The 21,477-nt window shown below is 38.3% G+C and overlaps 1 protein-coding gene across 5 annotated transcripts in view; it reads right to left on the bottom strand.

Moving 5' to 3' along the window:
• sphkap (SPHK1 interactor, AKAP domain containing) overlaps window positions 1–21,477 on the bottom strand; it is a 132,751-nt gene that overhangs the window by 47,812 nt on the left and 63,462 nt on the right. For all 5 annotated transcript variants that reach the window (XM_055012254.1, XM_055012255.1, XM_055012257.1 and 2 more), the window contains exon 2: window positions 14,247–14,344. In XM_055012254.1, the coding sequence (XP_054868229.1) occupies window positions 14,247–14,290 (44 nt within the window). In that variant the 5' untranslated portion in view covers window positions 14,291–14,344. The remainder of the gene's footprint in view (window positions 1–14,246; window positions 14,345–21,477) is intronic.

The raw sequence follows: 21,477 nt of genomic DNA, 5'->3' as shown, positions 1-21,477 counted from the left end.
CTGGAATCTAATAAAACGTGTTAAAAGTGGAGCATGAGATTCTAATCCAAATTCAGTGAATCTCCTTTCAAAGTCTGCTAGCTGTTCAGTCTGTGTGTGCAATGAAAAGAAATCTGGTGTTCATAGCCCAAATGGGAAACTACGTAGTCCAATGTTTCTCATCCACATACAAGAGACACAGAGAAAGTAAACAGTAATAGCAAGAGAGATGATAAATCTGACATATGCTAACTATGTAGAAAAACTAACTAGCTAAATATCACCAATCTTGAAACGTTTTTTTTTTTTTTTTTTTAACAAAATAGATGTATGATGCTCTTGAATCATCTCCAGCAAGACAAATGCAGTCTTCACTTAGAGAACATGGATGTCATTGCAACGAAGCTTCATAGTCTAACACATGAACTCTTCAAAAACCTCTTGAACACAGCAGCACATGACATTGATACAAATATCAAGGTGGGCACCCAAAACTGCTGTCATCAGTTTGGTATCTAACCAAATGTAAAATATGGTCCCAATCTGCTCCTCTGTTCTTGAATTATGGCATCTTCTAATGACCAGAAAAGTATTTTTGCAGAACCTTCTGATGCCACAGTAAAGTTTACCTTTGACCTTTTGGGTATAAATTGTCATCACTTTATCATTTTGCATATAAATTATTATTTTACTTATTTGGGGTCACAGTGCCCTGTGAGAACCAAAATATTATCATGTGATTATTGAGTTCAAGTTATGGTTCTAAATTTGAGAAATTCCTGAAGACCTTCCTCAGAAATTGAGTTAGCAAATATACAATATTGCAGATGCCTGACAATCCTTGGTGAAAAAAGAAACTTGCAAAGTATAATACAAAATTAGTGAGTAAAGGACTTATCGAGGCATCGGATGGATGCAGAACAAAGGATTTGCAGTTTAAGTCAGGTCAGGGTGAAGGTGACAGTAAGATATGGGTTCAGATTTACGCAATAATTATCAGATGCGAGGTAATCCATTTATGTCTGAGGATTTCATGACCGAGTCTAAAAGGACAGTGGCTGGAGATTAAACTGTGATTGCTACATCTCACTCTTTCACATGCGCACACAAACACAAAGTCGTAAAAGCAGAGCTGGTGTGCACACAGTCACGCGTCTGAAATTTGATCAACCATTCTAAAGCTCGGAAATGACCTCCTACAGATCAATATCACGGACTCATACCTTGTTCCTTAAGCCCACTCAATTACCTGCACAGTGAGAAAAAAGTGCACAATAGTCTACTGTGAGACGACAGTGGAAACCATGATTCATAATTCATCACCACCTATCCGATCTGTGATCAATTAGGACCAAAGTGAATGGGGGGCACCTGTAATGACTGCTGCTACTGCTGCTGCTGCAGGCTTTAGTACAGAGTACAGTGGTCACAAGTGGCTCTGAGTGACGTCTGACTTGTCTGGAAGAGGCATTAGAGGTAAAGATTTCCACGCTTTAAAAATTCATGAAGAAATGGAAACGCTATGAATGGCGCAGGGTAAACAGTCAGATCAATGCCCAGGCTAAATTTAGCAGCGCCTTCCACTCAGTCCCACAAGTAGGGTTTATCAGTACAATTTATTAAAATCTGCGACAGGTTGGACAGCATGGTTGCAGGAAAAAGGCCCTTTCTGGCTGCTCAGGAGGCATGAAATCACCTGGTGAGGGTGGGGATAACACGGACGAATAAACTCTGAGTGGGAATATTAATCTTAGGAAAACATCTGTCCTTAGAGAGGCAGAGAGCGAAAACTGCTGCTGACTTATTCTCTGTTTCTGTCCCCCTCCTCGCTGCTTCATCAAACATCCAGCCTCCTTCTCCAACTCCCTTTGTTTTTTTGCCCCTTTGGTTGTTTTTATTTTTTGCTCTCATCTGATACGGCCTGGTAATGTGCTTTCATGTTTCAGTAAACACTTATTGGGCATACAATATTCTTCATCGCTGCCACAGAGGCGGAACTAGGGTAAACCTTAGAGACCTTTTTCGTATTATTATAACATTATTTTTGTTTTGTTTGTGGTGTCATGATTTGGAAAAGTCGGGAGTCATCCATCAGCTTTCAAAAAAATTAATAATAAACATCAGCTGTTTCACCATCTCACTGCAATTTCTTAACAAACGCAAAGGTTACAATGTTTCAAGCCTAAAAACAGATACTTTAAGCCGAGGAGAAAATAACCAGGATGAAAAGGCCACATCAGACCTGGGATAAATTTGAATGTCATTAATTTGTCTGTCTTTTGATGGGTGGAATGAAAATATAACAGTACATTCTATTAAAAGTAAATAATTTCAGTCTTCAGCCTGACTTTTTCATTCAGCACTGACACTTTAACACATGGATAACTAAAGTAGCCTGATCTGCAGTTAAAAAAAAAAAAAAAGAAATGCTTAAAAACCATGCATTAAAGTAAAATCCTGACGCACATCCTCATGCTTCCAGCTGCTCTCTACATGAACATGCTCCACACAAGTCCCATAGATCCTGTGCACTGGAGATGACTAATAGATTAAGCAACCAGAACACCACAGAGGGCCATGCAGGATAAGAGCGCAACTCTGAATAATTCAAGTGGACCAAAGCTTGAAGGGTCCCCGCAACACTCCAGGGATTAATGATAATGTGTTGTCAGGTGGCTGGAAGTAATAGCGGTGGACCAACATGATCATGTTTTCAGAGACTTTGCAGAGATAGTGGATCAGGCTGAGCTTCCCTTTGGTGTTTTTCCTTTGTGTGGTGCAGCGAAAAGGTTTGTGAAAATGAAATTCATACGCTACCCTTTCAAAGCAGCAAATATTTGGGAAGGACACTTTGCTGGGCTTCACTTTCTGCATCAGCATAATCAAAATAAACATGTTTAAAGAATGTGTATGAATATTTACACTGAACATATCTGGGAAAACATTCACCAACAAATAATTTTATTTGTCATATGTGTATGGTTATGGTTGGGATATTTTCCACACTAGGACCCTCTCTGGTCATTGATTAATACCCTAAAAATGCATTTGCATCTTAAAGTTTGTTTGTTTTTTCCATGAAAATAATCCCTTTCTACCTTAAAATGTTTCAGATGTAACTACACAGTTGCTTCTATGACGTCCCTACCTCTATCTCCACCCACCGATCCCCACTCACTGCACCTCAACCACACCAGCTCACTTATGTCTTTGCTCGGACACTGTAAAACTTGTCTGTGCAGCACAACGGCTGTCAAAGTGGAAACTGGAAACAGACTCTGAAAGTAAATGATGCAAAAAAGTCCCACCCTGCAAGTTGAAAGGATTGGCTCCTTAAGTTTGTTACGTACAAAACCCTGAAAGTCAGAAGACAGGTTTTTGAGATGTTATTGGTACACAGCAGTAAGACGGTGGAATAGCACTGACTGCTTATTTCGACAATTATGAGGTGTCTGCTAACATATGAAAAAAAAGTCTTTGCTGTCTTGTTAACAGGGTCAGAAACTTTGTTTTACCTGGAGGGGTCTTCTAGCGGTCAGAGTTCATGCAACTATACTATTTCTTCCAAAACAGAGAAGCAGAATGATTTAGTCATTTATACACTTTTATTAATGTAATTAGATGATCTGAAAGCCAAAGCAGCTTATATTTTAAATTTTCTGAACTATCTGCATTAAGAATAGTTGGTATATATATATATATATATATATATATATATATATATATATATATATATATATATATGTGTGTGTATATTAAGATGGAATGAAAGGATAAATAAAACTTTATTTTTTATTTACTTTGGCCATTATGTAGAAAATATAATTTCTATAGATGCCTACAGACCTAGAATGACTGACTAATGTATACTTGTAAGCTCAATGCTAGTCATAATCCATCCCTCTTCCCGAAGCCTCGTCCATCCTGCAGAACAGTGGCGATCTACTGAAACCATTTAACTCCCTCTTTTATCGAATAGCAATGAGAAAACCATGACAGTAAAAACAGCCCGAGTTTGCTGCAGAAAGACTCTAACTGAGCGACTGATGCTCTTCTATTAGCAGCATGTGCTCAGCCCGGTGGAAATACTGCAAACACCGAATGAAAATACTCACAGAACACGCTGTTGTTGGTGCCCTCCTCTCCTCTGCTCTCTCGCTTCCCCTCTTCTCCTCACTGGAGGCGGCTGAGTGCTCCTAATCAGCAATCATTTGAAAGGTCATGAATGAGATGCCTGTGAGAGAGGCTGCAAGCACAGTTTGCCTCAGTCAACTGGTGGACTGAGCTGCCACTTCCTGAGTTCCAGCTTAAATAGACTGGCTTCAGTTCCCTCTCTTATTGTAAACAAAACCTAGAATGATTAATCTAATTCAGCTGTAAACTATTATCCCAATAAAATCAATGATGGCTAAATTCCACTTAGCTGCTTGACTTTCAGGGTCCTGGTATTGTTGTTAAGCTGTCTCACTGGGAGATTTGAACAGAATAAATAAAAGTATTGTTAATATATGAGTTAATATGAGATAAAAAGATAAAAAAGCATAGTTTTCGAAGTTTTATAACCATAAGCTCCACATATTAAAGCTTACAGCATATTACAGCGTCATCCTCATGAAGGAATAGTTGGACATTTTAGGAAAATGGCTTATTTGCTATCTTGATGACCAAAGATGAAGTGTCGCTTCATATTTATGTACGTTTCATACAACCATGACAGCAGTATCGGTTAACTCTTCATCACTTTGAGCACCAAAAAGTCACTGAGCGATTCTCAGACTTTGTTGACAGTGCATTTTTCCAGAGTGCTCTCAACTTGTTTAATCAAAATGACTTTGTATTTGTCTGTGGAGTGGTGTCAGATCCACTCTGTGTGCAGAGAGGTGTTGGGACAGATGGCTGAAGCCAGATTTACTCAGGCATCCTTCTACCACTATGCTGTCTCCAGTACAGAAACAACGGTGTCCATCTGATCCCGACAACCACAGAGCATCTGCTCAGGCATTCTGCTCTGTGTGTTGTTGTGTGTGTAGGTGTCTATGCGTGTTTGTGCAGCGTGTCGTCATATTCAGTTTGCATTACTTGTGCATGAGAGTCCATACAGGTTTTGTGCATGTAAGTGCATATGTTCCCCTCTGCTCTCTCAGTTAAACTTTCCCAGAGAGACGTAAAATCTCCACTGTAAATTCTGTTTAATAAACCTGAGGCTCATGTCTCCTTCTCACCCCAAAACAGCATCCTATTCACCCCACACAATGCATTTTAATCAAACTCCAGTGGCAGTCTATCATCTACCAATGTGGAAAAAGACCCTCTCTGCCTCTAATGACCCTCAGTCCCGCTTCTCATTATTCCTGCTCCTCCATGTGGCAAACTCGCCCCGGCCTGCAGCTCAGCAGACAGTCCTTCATATGCTGCTGCAGCATGGGGCCATCCATAACTGACACTGTACAAACACTGTAGACCCCCATTCATGATTGCACTCTGCCTACCGTAAATACTGTATTGTGTGTGTCCAAGACAGTTGGATCACAGTGTTGCTTCTCAGGATTAATATATTCGCTTTCAGTCGCAGTATATTCTCTTGATCATGATTTATTATGTATTTATTTAGTGCTGCACAATTAACAGAATCTTAATCACAATCACGACTTGCAAAAAAATAAATGGCCGACTGTGATGCTGATGTTTAAAAACTAATTTAAAAAGTAATAGAAAACAGCCCATGTAGATGAAATCACTTGGTTTCATTTCACTGTTTTTAGTGACTGACTAGGAAGAGTAGAGGTTTCTCTGTGCACAGCTGCCCAGCGACTATCTGTCATGGTCCCCTGCATTGGAGGCATTTATGGATCATTGATAAATTGAAGGTTGATCCATGAGCAGATGTTCAGCAGATGTTCAACGTTTTGTTCCATTTAGATGTTGCCTGTAGGGGATACAATGACTACACGTGAAGATGAACCTTATTTGAAGTCTTACCGTCATGCAAAGATTTGTACATTAGCAAGAATGCAAAACAACATGGAAGGAAAAGCAGTGCTCTGTCTGTTTTTTTAAATGTGAATGAGCAGTAAAAATATTTATGTAAAATCATCGAATAGTTGTGACCTCAATATCAATCAAAATAATTGTGATCATCATTTTGACCATAATTGTGCAGCTCTAGATTTGTTTCAAAACATTTCTGTAAGGTGGAAATCTAAATGTAATTTTAAGATTTTATGAGTTGCTTACCAAAAATAGATAGAAAATGTGTTTGTCTTAAGCAAACCATTTTTGATTTACTGCTTATGTAGAAGGGTTTTTTTTTTCGAGTTGTAAGAAGATGTGACAACTAAAAGGACTACGACTTCAATCAGTGAAAGCTTTTTTTAAAGCAATTTTAGAGCTATGGCCTTTTAGGTCTCCCTGAATTATCACTGCAACCAATTTTACACAAATATTCATGTTTCTCAGAGGATGCATCCTACTAACTTTGATGGTCAATAACTATTGGACGGATTATTGTGCAATTTATCCAAATTTTTGTGTTCCACTGTGTCTATGCAGATGTTCTGAGTCAGCAGGTACTAAGCAAGGCTGCTGCCATCTCAAACACTGAAACATTGCACTGTGCTTTAAATGCCATAAGGGAAAAGCTATTATGACTTAAAAGATTTTACCTTTCACCGCCAGAGTCATGAGATAAACATTAGAAATACATTATTCTCATTACATGGCATCGCATGTACAAAACTTGAGGCAGGTTTAACTTATTTGTGAGACAACTCTGTGTGTGTGTGTTTTTGTTAGTTTTTTTTTTTTGTTAAATCAGAGCAGTCTAAATTGCTGGATTGGCCACATTCAAGTAAATGAAGAGGCTGCCTCTGAAACTGGTCTGACAGGGAGTACAGTTTCACAAAGCAGTCAGTGTGGTGTAAAATTTTATCGTAAAAAGAATAAAAGAACTGAGTCATTCCGGTGACACTTCAAAAATACCACAAAACTCCTTTTTATGGTACGATACTATACTGACTATATGGCACAGATAAAAATGCTTCCCTTTATCGCCATAACCTGTAACAGACCCATGGACTAGTGTTGCCGTTTGTATCATAAATTATAGACCCCTTTCCACAGATTTCTGCTCTGTCAGTGAGACTGTCTCCTTTTGATGGTCCTTCAACATCAGATGCTGATCTCCAGCATCTTGCCTTCACTATGACTGCTTATTGCTCCACTTAAACATGAGCTCAGATTGGCAGTTTGTTGTAGTCTGATAGATGACAGAGGACTGTTAAACAGTGGAATAAGGACTCCTGCTGCAGCCCCTCCACTAGCTTAGCAAGACCAAACAATCACAACATTACGCTCTTCACCCTGTCCCATAAAACGGCTGCATACTGTTAATATCTGCGCAGCAAGAGAGTATCACGGCTTATACCGACAGACAAATCACAGCCAGTCCTTCTAATCTGCCGTTTCCAAACAGTTTCCTTGACCCTGGTCACAAACTGAGAGGTGAGATGTTGGAACAACACTCAAAACAGAGCTTTCTCACCTCCCACCATTGGCATGAAAAGTCAAAGTCACCCTTTGTGTCCTTCTGCTGAAAATCAATGTTTTCTTCCCTTTACAGAAGAAAACATTTTCCATTTGAGAGTAGATATGAGGGCAGCAGTAAAGTCTGTAAAGCCGAGAGCTGACAGAAAACTGCCTCCTACCTACAAAGAAACACAACCTGTCAAGAAGCCTTGCACTGATATTTTCATCTGACACTCGTATTCTCACCCCTTCATACACCCCTTAGATCATTTAATTAAATCTGACAGACACAGAGATTTAATATGAGTATTTATGATATATATGATACGATGATGAGGCAGGAAAGGAAAGATTAGAGATGGAGAAAGGATGTAGAAGCTAAAAGCTATACCCAAGGAGCCCAGGGAGGGCAGCATGGTTGGAAGGCACATACCCATTAGTAATGTTTCGCTTAATGGTGAGCTTATTCATGCACACAGAGAAGCAGAGAGAGACTGAGAGAGAAAGAAAAAAATGGAGCAGAGAGAAAATCATTGCTGATTTACACCTGCTGTTAGAAGTCCCATCTTCTCTCTGATTAGTCTACTTCAGATGTAGCCCCCTGAGTAACTGATTACATGCTTACAGCACCACACACCTGCACACCGAGCAACAATCGCAGCCCGGCTAACCACACTTCCCTGAAGAGCTCTTGATTTGAGGCTATTTTGTGTTTCCGACAAAGCAAAGCAAGCACACAGCATTCGATGCTGCTAGTCATTTCCCCAAACAATTTGGACAGCTCAGAAGAAGCCGGGGTGTTGGGCAATATGGGATCACAGCCGAGCACAGCTAGATCGTGTGGACTGCGATGAAGACCACTCGCCTTAGTAGATAAGGTTTGCACAGTCAGTAGCTTCTTTTAAATCACTTCTGAAAACCCAATTTTATAGACTTGCTTTTATGTGAAGTTTACTTTTAGCTTCATGTAGTTTTAGTGCTTTATTTTGTATTATGTCCTGTTTATTTCACATGTTCTCTCTTGTTGTATTTTACTTTTAGCTGCCTGGTTCTTTGGTGTGATGTCGTCTCTCTAATTCTTTAACTGTCTATTTTGTTAAAATTTTTAATTTCTGACTTTAACCCTCTATCTTATTCTTTAATTTGTAAACTGGATAGTTCCCTTGTTTGACGTAAGCGCTAATTTAGCTAGTTATATATTTAATTTACAGGGTTATTATCATTTTTACTATTTATTTTAATTGACTGCTGTGACTTGTCTCCTAGATCTTGCTTAATTGTCTATGTTGCATGTGTTGACTGTCAAAGCATTTTGTGAATGCTGTTCTTAAAGGTGCTATATAAATAAAGTTAGTTTCACTATTATTATAAGGCCCTCAAAGATTGTGGGCCGACTCCTTGACTCTGGATTCAAGCTGCGTGAAATAAAAGAGTGCTGACTCCAGGAAAGCTTCTGTTGTTATATCTGGATGCTGCTCATGGTTTACTTGGGGAATATCAGCTTGTGCCGTCTAATAAATGGTTTCAGCGTCCACAGGTTAGACATTAATAGGCCATAAAAGACGGGCTTGCGGTGCGTGAAGGTCACTGTATAGCTAGTCAGCAAATGCAACATCATGGCTGAGGCTCATGATGGGAGCCTAAGTATCTCAAACATGAAATTAAATGCACTGTCATTGTCTATGTCTCTAATGCGTTGTTCCCGTCTCTGAATTTGCTGTGTGTGCAGCATGGCTCCAGGGCATGAGTGTGTAATAGGAACTGGAGACTGCACTCGATGATGGCGCCCACTCACTTGAATGAAAACTGCCTGGCGCATTAGGCTAAAATTTTTAGTTTTCTGTCTAGAATCCAGGTCTGCTTCCATGTTGTGTGGACTCAAGTCTGCCTAGTCGTCCCACTGACTTTATATTGGGATGATGTGGAGCTGCAAGGATTTAAAATTCAGAATACAAATAGTAATAGCTATTTTGCAAGTGGCCTGTCACAAATTTACAGACATCTCTTCTTTAGAAGAAAATTTAACATGTATTTTTTCTGTTGTTATTGTTTCAACACTACAAACAGCCATTGGAGAAAAAAAATGAATAACAAGGCTAATGTTCTAGGGATGGCAATGCTAGACTGTTGGTTGGTCCATCACTTTGGTCCAAAATTAAACATCACTTCAACTGCTGAATAGATTGCTGCTAAAGTTGGTTCAGACGTTCATGTTCACCATAAGGAGGATCATAACAATGTTGGTGATTCCCTACATTTGTTTCTAGCTCCAATACCTGATCAAGAATTTAATTTGTCCAGTAATTTAGCTTAGAACCAAATACTTGCAAAACTATTAACATCGGCTGTAGTTGGACTTTGTGTTTAGTGCTGACTAATAATCATTAGCATGCTGACATACAAAACTATGATGGTGGACATTACACTAGCTAAACAACAGATTTAGCTTGCCATTAACAGCATGCTAGCATATTTTAGGATGCCTGTCAGCATTCATTGGGACTGTTGATCAAGAGTCGACCAATTATTGGCCTGCCCAAATGCTGATCAATCAGATTTAGGATTTTTTTGATTATCAATGTTGGATCTGACTATGAATAAAAAAAAATTTACATGATCTGTAGTCACTGCTTTGGGATCTTGAGCAAAATGCTGCCCACAGCACTGACTGGCAGTCTGTCAGCACTGTGGGAAAAATGTTCAAATGGTCTCTTTTTAGTAAACATGTTTAAAATAGGGTGTTAACGCCATCGCCTCACAGCTAGAAGATCCGCAGTTCACGTCCCAGCCTGGCCCTGGAGATCTTTCTGCCGGGAGTTTGCATGTTCTCCCTGTGCAGCCTAGGTTCTCACCAGGTTCTCCAGCTTCCTCCCACAGTCCAAAAACATGCTGAGGTTAACTGGTCATTCTAAATTGTCTGTAGGGTTAGGGTTAGTGTGAAAGTAATTGTGATTATTTGTCTCTGTGTGAAGCCCTGTGATAGACTGGTGACCTGTCCAGGGTGTCCCCTGCCTTCACCCTAAGTTGGCTGAGATATACTCTAACACCCCAGCGACCCTACAGAAGATTAACCCTCCCGTTGTCCTCATTTACGGGCACCAAAAAAATATTGCTGCCTTGTTTGAAAAAAATCCAAAAATTCAGTAAAAAAAAAAAAATCCCAAATTTTTTGAAAATTTGCAAAACCTTCAGGAAGAAAATTTCAATAATTTCTTAAAAGTTTCCTTAAAAGTTTTATTTTAAAAAATCCCTCAAATTTGGCAAGAAAATTCTTGTAAATATTTTCAAAAAAATGAGTAAAAATCTTCCAAAAAAATCCTAAAAATATCTAAAGTGATTGCATATATATCAGTAAAACTTCTAATATTTTCTTTAAGAACATTCACAAAAAAAATCAACCAAAATCCAGCGAATTTTGCTGGATTTTGGTAGATTTTTTTGTGAATGTTCTTAAGAAACATTTTTAACATTTTTTTTCCACCAAAAAATGTTCGAAGATTTCCCAAAAATGTTGAAAATGTGGACATCAAAAGTTTCACTATGAAAATTTTTTTTTTTCCACATTTTCAAACTTTAAAATGGGTCAATTTTGACCCGCAGGACAACACGAGGGTTAAGTGATGGTTGGATGGATGGATGGATGGATGGATGGATGGATGGATGGATGGGTGGATGGATGTTTAAAACATAGATCAAGACATCAATAAATTTTGTGTCAGAATCTATGCTATTTTAAAGTTTGAGACAAAGATTTTTTATTTCTGCTGCAAATGAATATCAGATAAACCAAATATCTGCTATCTGTCCAACGAATTAATCAGCCCTGAATAAACCATATCCATTGACTCCTACTGCGTGCTGCACTGTTTCTGCTCATGGTATTAAGGCGTAACGTGAGCAGCACATTATCAGAGGAGCAGCAGCAGCTTCAGTCGTCCATCAGTGTCTCCACAGGATGCATCAGTGTAAATCACACATGCTTTGGCAGAGTCCAACACACAATCACTGCAAGCATGGAAAAAAACTGACTTGGAAAAATGTGCTTTCGGTTGCATTTGTCTTATTTAGAAAAACAAAAGCAATCAAAAACACAGCATCACATGGCCTCTGTAGACAGGTGGATTGATTAAAATATAAGAGTTTCTATTTTGTCAGATGCACACAAGTGGAAGACAACAAATTGAAAAAAAATGTAATGTAATGTTTAGTTACTGAAGATTGATTTTCTTTACTGTTATGGCAGCTATGGTACCACTGACCACTGTAGGCCTAATACTGCATCTGAGTCCAACATTTACCAACACACACAAACTCCAGTGATGGTAAATGAAGCACATTCATGCACCTGTGCTACACATACAAGTTGTTCTTCTCCCAAAGAACATTTTGACCTACAATTATCTTCTGCCCTACTTCGCTCTGTCCCAGGTGAGTCAGGCAGAAAAATCGCAGAGCATCTGAAGCAGGTGTTTCTGATGCCCTTTACCATTTATCACCTTTGTCCTTCAGCGCTTCTCTCAAGCTTAATCTCAACATCTGTAGGAGGCAGCCCACGTTTGTTCATATTTTTCAAGACGAGATCAACATTGCAAATAGGTCAGTTTGTCTTTCCTCAATGTGACCTTTAATCTCAACTAAGATACTGATTTATATGTGTTTTAGGATTTGTTATAATATAGAACATTTCCTGTTTGATGTATAGATGTATTAAACATTAAATGACTTTCTTGCAAGATAAATCTGTTCATATAATGTTCATTTTCCTTATCATTGAATATATTTTAGTATTTTTCTTACCTCACTGCTAGATGACAAAAATCTGAAAACTGCAATTTCCCCTGAAAGTGAATACAAATCACACCCAGCAGCACAACCAACAGCCGCCTCAGCTGCCGCCAATATTAAGTTACCATCAACAAAATATCCATTCCTCCACATGCCTCTAATATTACATAAAAGCAGCCAATGCCCCCACTCTGTTCACCATCTGTCCCATTTATTTTTCCATCTGACTGGGGGGTGGTGGCACCTGTTATGCAAGAGGCACTGCTGAGACATTGCCGCTGCTGTTGCTGATGATGAGCTCCATCTCAGAGGCCTGTGCTCTCTCAGCAGCCTGGCATCCATTAGTACCTTTTGACCGGCTCTCTGCCTCAGCACTCCCAGAGCGTGTACAAGTGCTTGCCTTTTCATTTTCCTCTCCCTCTCTAACCCGGGTCCCTCGGGAAACCCTGACTCGGGTCCGGATGATGAATGGCACCAATTAAGAGCTGTAATCACCCCCCGACTGGAGGAAGATGTTCATGAGGTGGAGCAACAGAGAGAGCCCTCAGGTGGAGGGGAAGAAAAACACCTTAGCAATGGCAGGAGAGACTGTTTTATCATGGTGAGTTTTAGACACCGTAAACTGAAATCTAACGTTTCTGAGAGTGGAAAAGAGCGTCAAAAAGAACAAAAGTTTTTTTAAAAAATGCTAATTTTTGGGCCGCCCAGATAAAAATCAACCACACAAAATGTGAAGAATAGAGAAACAAAGCATATCCCGGCATTTTTAATCTTTTCAAATAACAGCTGACAGGAGATCCACTAAGTATCATTTTTATTTAGTGTAATTAAATGTAGAGAACAAATATTTAGAAAATGGTAAAATTGCTTAAAAAACACCCACATAAGACTTTTGTAAAAAATATGCTTTGTCAAACACTAGAATAAAGTTGGGTTTAGGGTATAATTTTCCTTATTTTTTTGGTGTAACCAGGGCAGACAATGTGTTCAGATAATACAGACGGGTAGCTATACATCATACAAACTATGACTGTCTGACAGCTTCTATTAAGGCTAGGTAGAGAATTTCTTTATCCACACCCATAGCACCTTTATTTCAGATGATTCCTTTCACCGAACGCGGGCACATAACATCGTTGCTTTCTTCACTTCACTGGCTTCCGGTTAGGTACAGGATTGATTGTAAGATTCTTTTATTTGTTTTGAAGTCTTTGAATGGACTGGCCCCAGAATATTTATCTGACCTCGTTAAGGTGCATCAACCCTCCAGAGCCCTTAGGTCAGCTGACCAGATGGTCCAACACGATCCTCGATCCCTCATGAAAATCAGAGGAGACTGAGCCTTGACAGTTGTGGCTCCCATGCTGTGGAACGCATTGCCCCTCGCTGTGCGGTCTGCGAATAGCCTCTCCATTTTTAAAACTCATCTTGAGACCCACTTGTTCAGCCTGGCCTTTGGCTGAGCAGAGTCACCTTTAACGGATCTTTTATCCATTTTATTTTACTGTCTTATTGTATTGTTTTTATTGTTTTTGTATTGCTGATGATATACTTTACTGTAAAGCACTTTGGTTGGCCATAGGCCTTTAAAAGTGCTATATAAATTAATCTGACATTGACAACCTGAACAAGTGGCCTTTGATGACAGAAGCAAAATAAGTTAGCCTGGACAAAATGCTACAGAGTGACTGTGTTCCCACATCATCTATTTTCTGAAAAGGAGGCCACCTGTAGCAGCCCAGGTTCTGCAAGAAACACGAATGGACTCTATAATTCACACAAGGCTGGAAAAAAAAAGTGTCTGACTCACACACTTTGTAGCTCTTGTGAGACCATTTCACACCAAAAATCTTTTTCGCTGCGGAGAAGAGTGTTTGATGTGAGTTTCAGAAATAGAGCTGGAGGGTTTTTGATCAATACGCATCTACAACATTGAAATTACAAAGTGTTGGTCTTACCGCTCGGTGAAGGTCCGCAGCGCAGTGACCAGAGACGACAGCATCTTCAGCCCGATTCTTCAGTCTGTTTTCTGAATTACCTGGTCCAGGGTCTTTATCTGAAACACACAAAGATGCGTGAATGGATAAATGAGTTTATACCAGCATGCATACTCTCGCTGATATCAGTGTCAGAAGGTAGGAACAGATGGTTGCTTTCATTCGATGCTGCTTCCATCCTGCAGTTTTCCTCCACGTCACCTGGCAGGTGTTTTGCTGTGGCATCGTGGATGTAAGCAATTGAAAGCACAGCAGTGTGTCTTCACATCGTCACCACACACTGTACAGACACATAAAGTGAGCACTTACGTTCATGCATACAAACACACACATCAACAAAATGAGGCATGACCAAAAACACACACAGCTATTTGAAAAGAACATATAGATGTGAAATATCTCAGGTGAAAAAATCTTGCAGAATTTTTCATACTATGATCCATACAAGCAAGACAGTGCAAGACCTAATTATTATGTATTATATTCTAACTGTAGACAAAAGAGGTTGTTTTCTATCTTTTCAAAAAAAAATTGTAAGCTCCCCTGCCAATTACCAGCAGCTACAGATAAAAGCTGGTGGTTGACTGTTTGTTTCTAGGGCAACCACTTATTAATTACGGAGACAGGTATTTGGCCTCTATATGCTTCCTTGTCTATATCCCAGTATGCTGCACAGACTTATGCAACATACTGGGTTTAATTACTGTTGAGCTGCTGTTGCTCAAAGTGCCAAAAAATGTAAGTTAAAATTTAACGCTTCACATTTAAATTTTCTGTCAGTTTACAGCAAGCGACTGTTTTTAGATTTTTCTATCATCAGTTAACAAGTAAAGAAAATTGAACAAAAAACAAACACAATTTTTTGCTTCTTCAAGAACAAAGGAATCACCTGTCAGTGTACAACATGATTGTACTTAAAGTTTTGTTAGTAAAAACACAAAGAAAAGCTCTTTTACACTCAAATTTCACGACAAAACAATATATAAATATATATAAACTGATAAATATGGATATTGTGATAGCATAAGGTGACAAGCCTGTCTTTTTAAAACCATGTCATGGTGGTTTCAGTTAGTGAAATTACACTAGCAATCAAAAGTTAAGGATCGACTCTATAATGACAGTTTCTCGATGTTATATAACAGAACTGTATTTTGGCAAAGTTGCAGCACATAGACACAACTTTCACACTCCTATCAGATAGTGTGTGATATGTTTGTCCTCTGACCCTCTTAATAAAGTTCCCTGTTCATTTGTAAGTAGAATTAAACATATCCATTTCTAAGATTTTTCAAATATCCCATTATGGAACTTAATCACATTCCATCTATCACAAGCACTTTTTTCACAGTTTCATGATGTCCCCATCTGCTATTTTAACATATGGCTAATGCTCTATATATATCATCCGTGTGGCATATGGTCATCCCACACTGGGCATGAAATCACTGTTCTTGCTAGTTTCCACGGTGCCCTGAGACCTTATCTGTAGATTTTCCTGTATGAACTGGGACAGATTTGCCTTTATTGTTCTTACTTTCTTTTTAACTGAATTCAAAACTCAGACTTTATAGAGAAGTAAATGAAGTTCAAAATGAGTGATGAGTACGAGGGGTTAAAGAACAATTTGTTTGAACAAAATGTGCACATTACAGTCTAAAGGTGAACAATTAGCATTTCTTCCTCATATTCTGCACTAATTAGAATGAGTGATTGCACTGAAAGCGTTTGAACCCCAAGGCAAACTTGAGCTATTGAGCAAAATACTTTGGAGTGGCTTCAGTTATTTGACAGGAGACTCAACCGAGCAATGTTTTATGAATTTGGACAGAAATGTTCATGTTGTTTACAGCTACATGTAAATGCTGCTGATGCTTGCATGTTGCTGTCCATGTTATGTTGTGTTACTAACACCACAGTAAACATGTACAGTCACTTCTCTGGCCATGTTTGTCAGTGGGATTGTAGATTAGTCATATAGCACGCTTGTCACAGTGCTGTGATGAGGTCATGGAGAATTGTAATGAGGTTTCCACACAAATTAATGAAGTTATTGGGCATTTTAATGAGGTCAGAGCACACAGCGATGAAGTCATTAGGCTAGTGTTGATGCTTACGTTAATCTCACACACACACACACACACACACATATATATACACTTTAATTGCTTCCTGTACCACAATAAGGCCACATCCTCTTGATTACTGAACAGGGATGCAAACTTGATTTATTCTCATTAAGACATATTATGCAACAGCAAAGTGTAGCATTACAACAACAACAAAGCAATATTTGGACTGTGTCATCATTTGGAAAATCAGCAAATAATAGTGCAGATGACTGCTTATCTTATGTTCACCTATTATAATACAAACTGTATGTATTAGAGGTTAAAAAAGCCAGGATATCACCATATATTGTTTTCAAACAAACAGGCCACACTCCTCAACCTTAATCAAAGTCTAATCAAATCTTACTCGTATTGTTGTCACGTCAAAAAACTAATCTATTAATTAAACACGTGATTTGTAACAGCGCAAACAAATTATGTTCAATTCAGGTTTTCCCATAACTCACGCCATCTTGCTGTTATTTTTGTATAATAGGATGTCTTTTACAATGAAATAATAACCAGTTCTGGCACATTTCTTAAATCTGTGCCGCCTTGGGTAGAACTAGGGCCAGATAATTAATGTTTCCCAGGACCTAGAAGCTGTTTGTGCCTAAAGTGTGCTGTGCTAATTTAAGTGAGAATTTGTTGGTAACAGAACCATCTCATAAAAATACTGTGATGTTTAATACTCAAATGACATTTAATTAAAATACATTTTCTCACTTTAATTGTACATGAGATCATGTGCATGTTTTTTTGGCTTTTTAATGCTTAATGAAGGATATCTACAGGTGTATAAACAATGAAATTATCAAATATATATAAGATATAACATGAGAAATGATTTAAAAAATACTTTAACATTTTCATTAGATGAAATCATGCAAGATATTTCATTCAACAAATAAATCTATGTAGAATTAAAGAACCAATAGTTTTTTTTGATAATTGTCAGTAACTGTATCAAATTGTGAAAATACATTTACAGTATTAAACTTGAATTAAATACAAATGAGATATTTGTGAAATTCTGATAAATTTGGAAATGTATTTTAACATTATTTTATGTTAAAAAAATAAAAATCAGTTGTATGGTTATTCAGTTATGAATGTTTAATGGAATTTTCCGTACAGACGTGTAAGTGCAGCCTATTTTTGCAATGTTATTATCATTTTCATATATATATTTAAAAAAAACTGAAAATATCTTTATAAATTAAAGGAAATCCATAAAATTTCAGATAATTTTCACAGTGTAATATATGTACCACAATGTTGACTAACACAGCACAGTCCTATCTTGATGAAGGTCCCTTTGTTTTAATATTGATCTTCATTATATGACTACGCATAAAGTGAGTGATTTTGCTCTGAGGTGAGCCAAAAAGTTAGTCCAGCCCTGGGTGGAACATGATGCTTTAAAAACTTTGAACACAGATAATATACAAGTTGTATCTCCTGTTTCTTTCTCCAAATGGCTACTAATAAAAAAACATTTTGCTGAATTTTTCAAATAATGTGTAAATGAAATTCTGAGAGTTGTTTTTAAATGCATTCTAAATTTCAGAAATTAAATACTGAAGAAATGAAAAGATTGAACTATTTGATCATGAAATGTGGAGTTAAACCAGAACACTGCTTATTTTTGTCACTATTTTGTAACCTAATTTTAAATGTGCTGCTGTCTTTTCAGATCTTTTATATCTGGTTGGGTGGCTCATAGTTTTCTGTAGAGTGACAAACTCAAAACCCATATTTATTACTGTTTTGTACAGACTTTAACATCACTATCAACAGTCAAAGCACAACTGTCTTCGTTTCTAAAAAAATCTGCCCTCCTTCACTAACAGTTCTGCTTGATGATTTCATAAAGCATCAGCAGAAAATCACTTTAACAAACATTTCAGCTTTTTCAGACAACACAATCAGCACACAGACAGGCAGCTGATTGGCATCTTGAGCAGATCAATAACACAGATTATCTTCCCCCCAGCAAATGATCTGCACTGCTTTACTGATCAATGCAGGATAGTTTTCATTTTGTAGTGTTTCGCTCAAGAACTCCTGGGTAGAAAAAATGCATCTGATGCTCTGTATTGTGAGCTCTTGTCAATCATGGAGCCAACATTGTGATAGTTTAAATCTTTTTGTTTCACCCACCACTGCACTCCATCGTGATCACCGACTAAAACAGAATAAGGAACAAGAAGCTGCTCTAATAGAGACACACATGGAGCTAGTTGATGCAAGAGGCTGCTTTGATGTCTTATTGATTTGAAAGATTATATCTGAGAGACTCTCAGCCTGACCTAACCTGTCTGCCTGTATGGTTGGAAATGGAGGAAAGGGGAGGCAAAAGCTCCAAACAAGATCATAAATGAGTCAACCATATAGCACAGAGGGAGGCTTCCTTATACCAGATGTATAAGGTCCCGAGGCAGAGTGTTATGGGTAATTCAAAATGCTTCTTGTGAGTGTGGAGATAAACATCAAGAGAAGCAATCTTGCTTTGATGGCTGCTCTTTGATCTTATCCAGTGTCCACAAGCACTTAAAAGGTTTGGGCAGGGAGATAACAAAAAACATTTCAAGAACATTTCATCGGTCACGTGTTCTCTATTTCCCCGTCAGTTCGTTCAGTCATTTGAGATCTATGCTGGAAGGTCATTTTTATGTCAACAAGGGGCCAAATAAACAAGCAGGTGAACAAATACAGAGTGACAGAGAGTGAGTCCGAGTGAATGCACTGGTGCAGCACACAGAGCAGACAATCCTCACTGTCTGATCACATTTAATATGTACACAGTAATAAGGAGTGTGTTTCATTACAGCACATCCATCTCTCTGAAGGCATCATTAGAGACAGAATGGCTCAAACTAAAATATAGATTTATTTATCCACATACCTGCCATTGAATATGACTGACAGCTTGACTTAAACATAACCTGGGTATAATGCTGTCTTAGAATCTGCTGTTCTCAAAATGACTCCTGACAGTACATCTTGTTACCAAAAGAAACAAATTAGTAGCATCCTATGGTATGTTTATGGGCAATCCTTGTTGGACATCATATTGTAATTACAGGAGAAGCCTGTATATTTGCTTTTTTTGAAACTCCGTGGACAATATCAGCAGTTTTATCCAACCTGTGTGACCTATTTTACCTGCTGGAGCACCTCTCTCTATGACTGAAGACTGTATGTATAGTTATGTTTTCATTAGTGTCTAATCACTTTACAATGACCATACATACATAACTAGCGGGTCCTCTTCCATGGAGTCTGCCACCAAAAATGGCTCTGTTTGTGTTTTTTACATTTTACTACAGGTTTTCCTACATGTTTGGCAGGCAACAGTGAGGCTGGTAACAATCCAGAACCTCACTGCTAGATGCTACTAAATCCTACAGGCTGTACCTTTAAGATGCTTGGAGAGCCATATGGGGAGGAAATTTTCCACAAGGGTCACATAAGTCCACAGTAAATGTTGATTGCTAATCATTCTAATTGAGTTTTTATGTGACTGATAGCTTATTTCACACAATGGTAATTATCCCAATGTGGAGGATATAAGAAAAATGAAGATGAAGTGATGTCTGGGTCAGGTCTGAAGAGGAGGAAGAAGAGGACTTGAGTTAAGTGGGACTGGGGGAGCAATGTGACTTTGATGAGCGTCACTTGTTCTGCCTTTTTCAGGAGACGCTGGGAAATTAGGGTGGCAGCTCGACGACACTGAATCAGCCACGCAGGCCTTCTGGCAGTTTGTGTGCTAGTTGGGCTTCAGTGTGGTGCCAGGTCTCTCTGCAGCACCTGCCAGAAAGAGTCTCCTCTGTTCTCCCTCCCTCTTCCTGGATTAAAGCGATTCTACTTCCCTCTTCATTATGTCTCAACAGATGAAACCAAGGAGAGAAAAGGGGAAGGTAGGAAAATAAAAATGAGGATAGGGAAGAGGACTTACATCAGCAGTGATGAAGTCACCTCTATCGACTAAAGGCCTCCATTTTGATTAAGTTTGATAACCTCGTGATTCCCTCCTTTCTTTCCCTCACTTATTCTGCCATATGCATGTGTGTTCTCTCACTTCTGACTTTACCTCCATCCCTTCACTTATACACTGCAGAGTTGCTTTTTTCATGTGTAATACTTCAACTCTAACCGTGAACATCTCAGCCGACACAATGAGTTGCTCTTTGGACAGTTTTTGAAAAGTGTTCACCATTTGCAGCTGCCAACCTTTAGCCAACAAGTCCCACATTTACCTACTGTAACGTGTTCTGTATTTAACCCTTTAACATCCTCACCAAGAAAAAGGCAATGATCTCTTTGGGGCACTAATAACAACAATCAATGTTTTTTTTTTTTTTATGAAGAGACCCCACCATTTTTAAAATATTGACCTCTACAAAACAGTTAAGAAAAATTATTTGACCCTTTTAAATATTTATTTTTTAACATTTCAAATGACACAGCTGTGTTCAGCAACTCCTTAGGCACAATAATATGTCAAAAGTATTACTTTATCTTTGAAAATCATAGCAAACAGAGGCCTCATGTGAGGAGTGATTTTGCTCGTGCTAACTTCCTGTGAGCAGACTAACTTGCTCTGCATGCTATTTCAAAACACAGTGACATCTACTGGACTTTTTTTTAGTATAATGTACCTCAGAGTGGTACCTATTGAGTGGTAGAGATGGCTAAAACAGGTGTACTTAAGTAAAACATATTTTTCAGTAAGATATAGTGAGTCAAAATGTGCTCTACCAAATGGTTGAGCAGAACGTTAAAGGGTTAAGCTGGTTTTAAAATCTGCATGTGCTACAATATTTAAAAAAAACAATACAATTATAGCTGCTTTGTTGACTGAGGCTGTTTGTATTAATTACTGTGCTTTAACAATTATAGCATTTAACTGCTACTTAACAAAGCAGCAATATAAACTAATGATCCTCAGTTGAATTCATTTAACAAAGAAGAGAAACTGAGAAGCTGCCATTCCGTTAGTTTTCTCTGTAATTGCATGCTAATTCTGCTTAAAATAATTCATATCTTATTGCACTGTTTTACTTTACATACATGTT

This window comes from Amphiprion ocellaris, chromosome 7, assembly GCF_022539595.1.
Source record: "Amphiprion ocellaris isolate individual 3 ecotype Okinawa chromosome 7, ASM2253959v1, whole genome shotgun sequence".
Taxonomy (NCBI): domain Eukaryota; kingdom Metazoa; phylum Chordata; class Actinopteri; family Pomacentridae; genus Amphiprion; species Amphiprion ocellaris.
The sequence above is the reverse complement of the archived record's forward strand: the minus strand, read 5'-3'. Positions and strand labels throughout refer to the sequence as shown.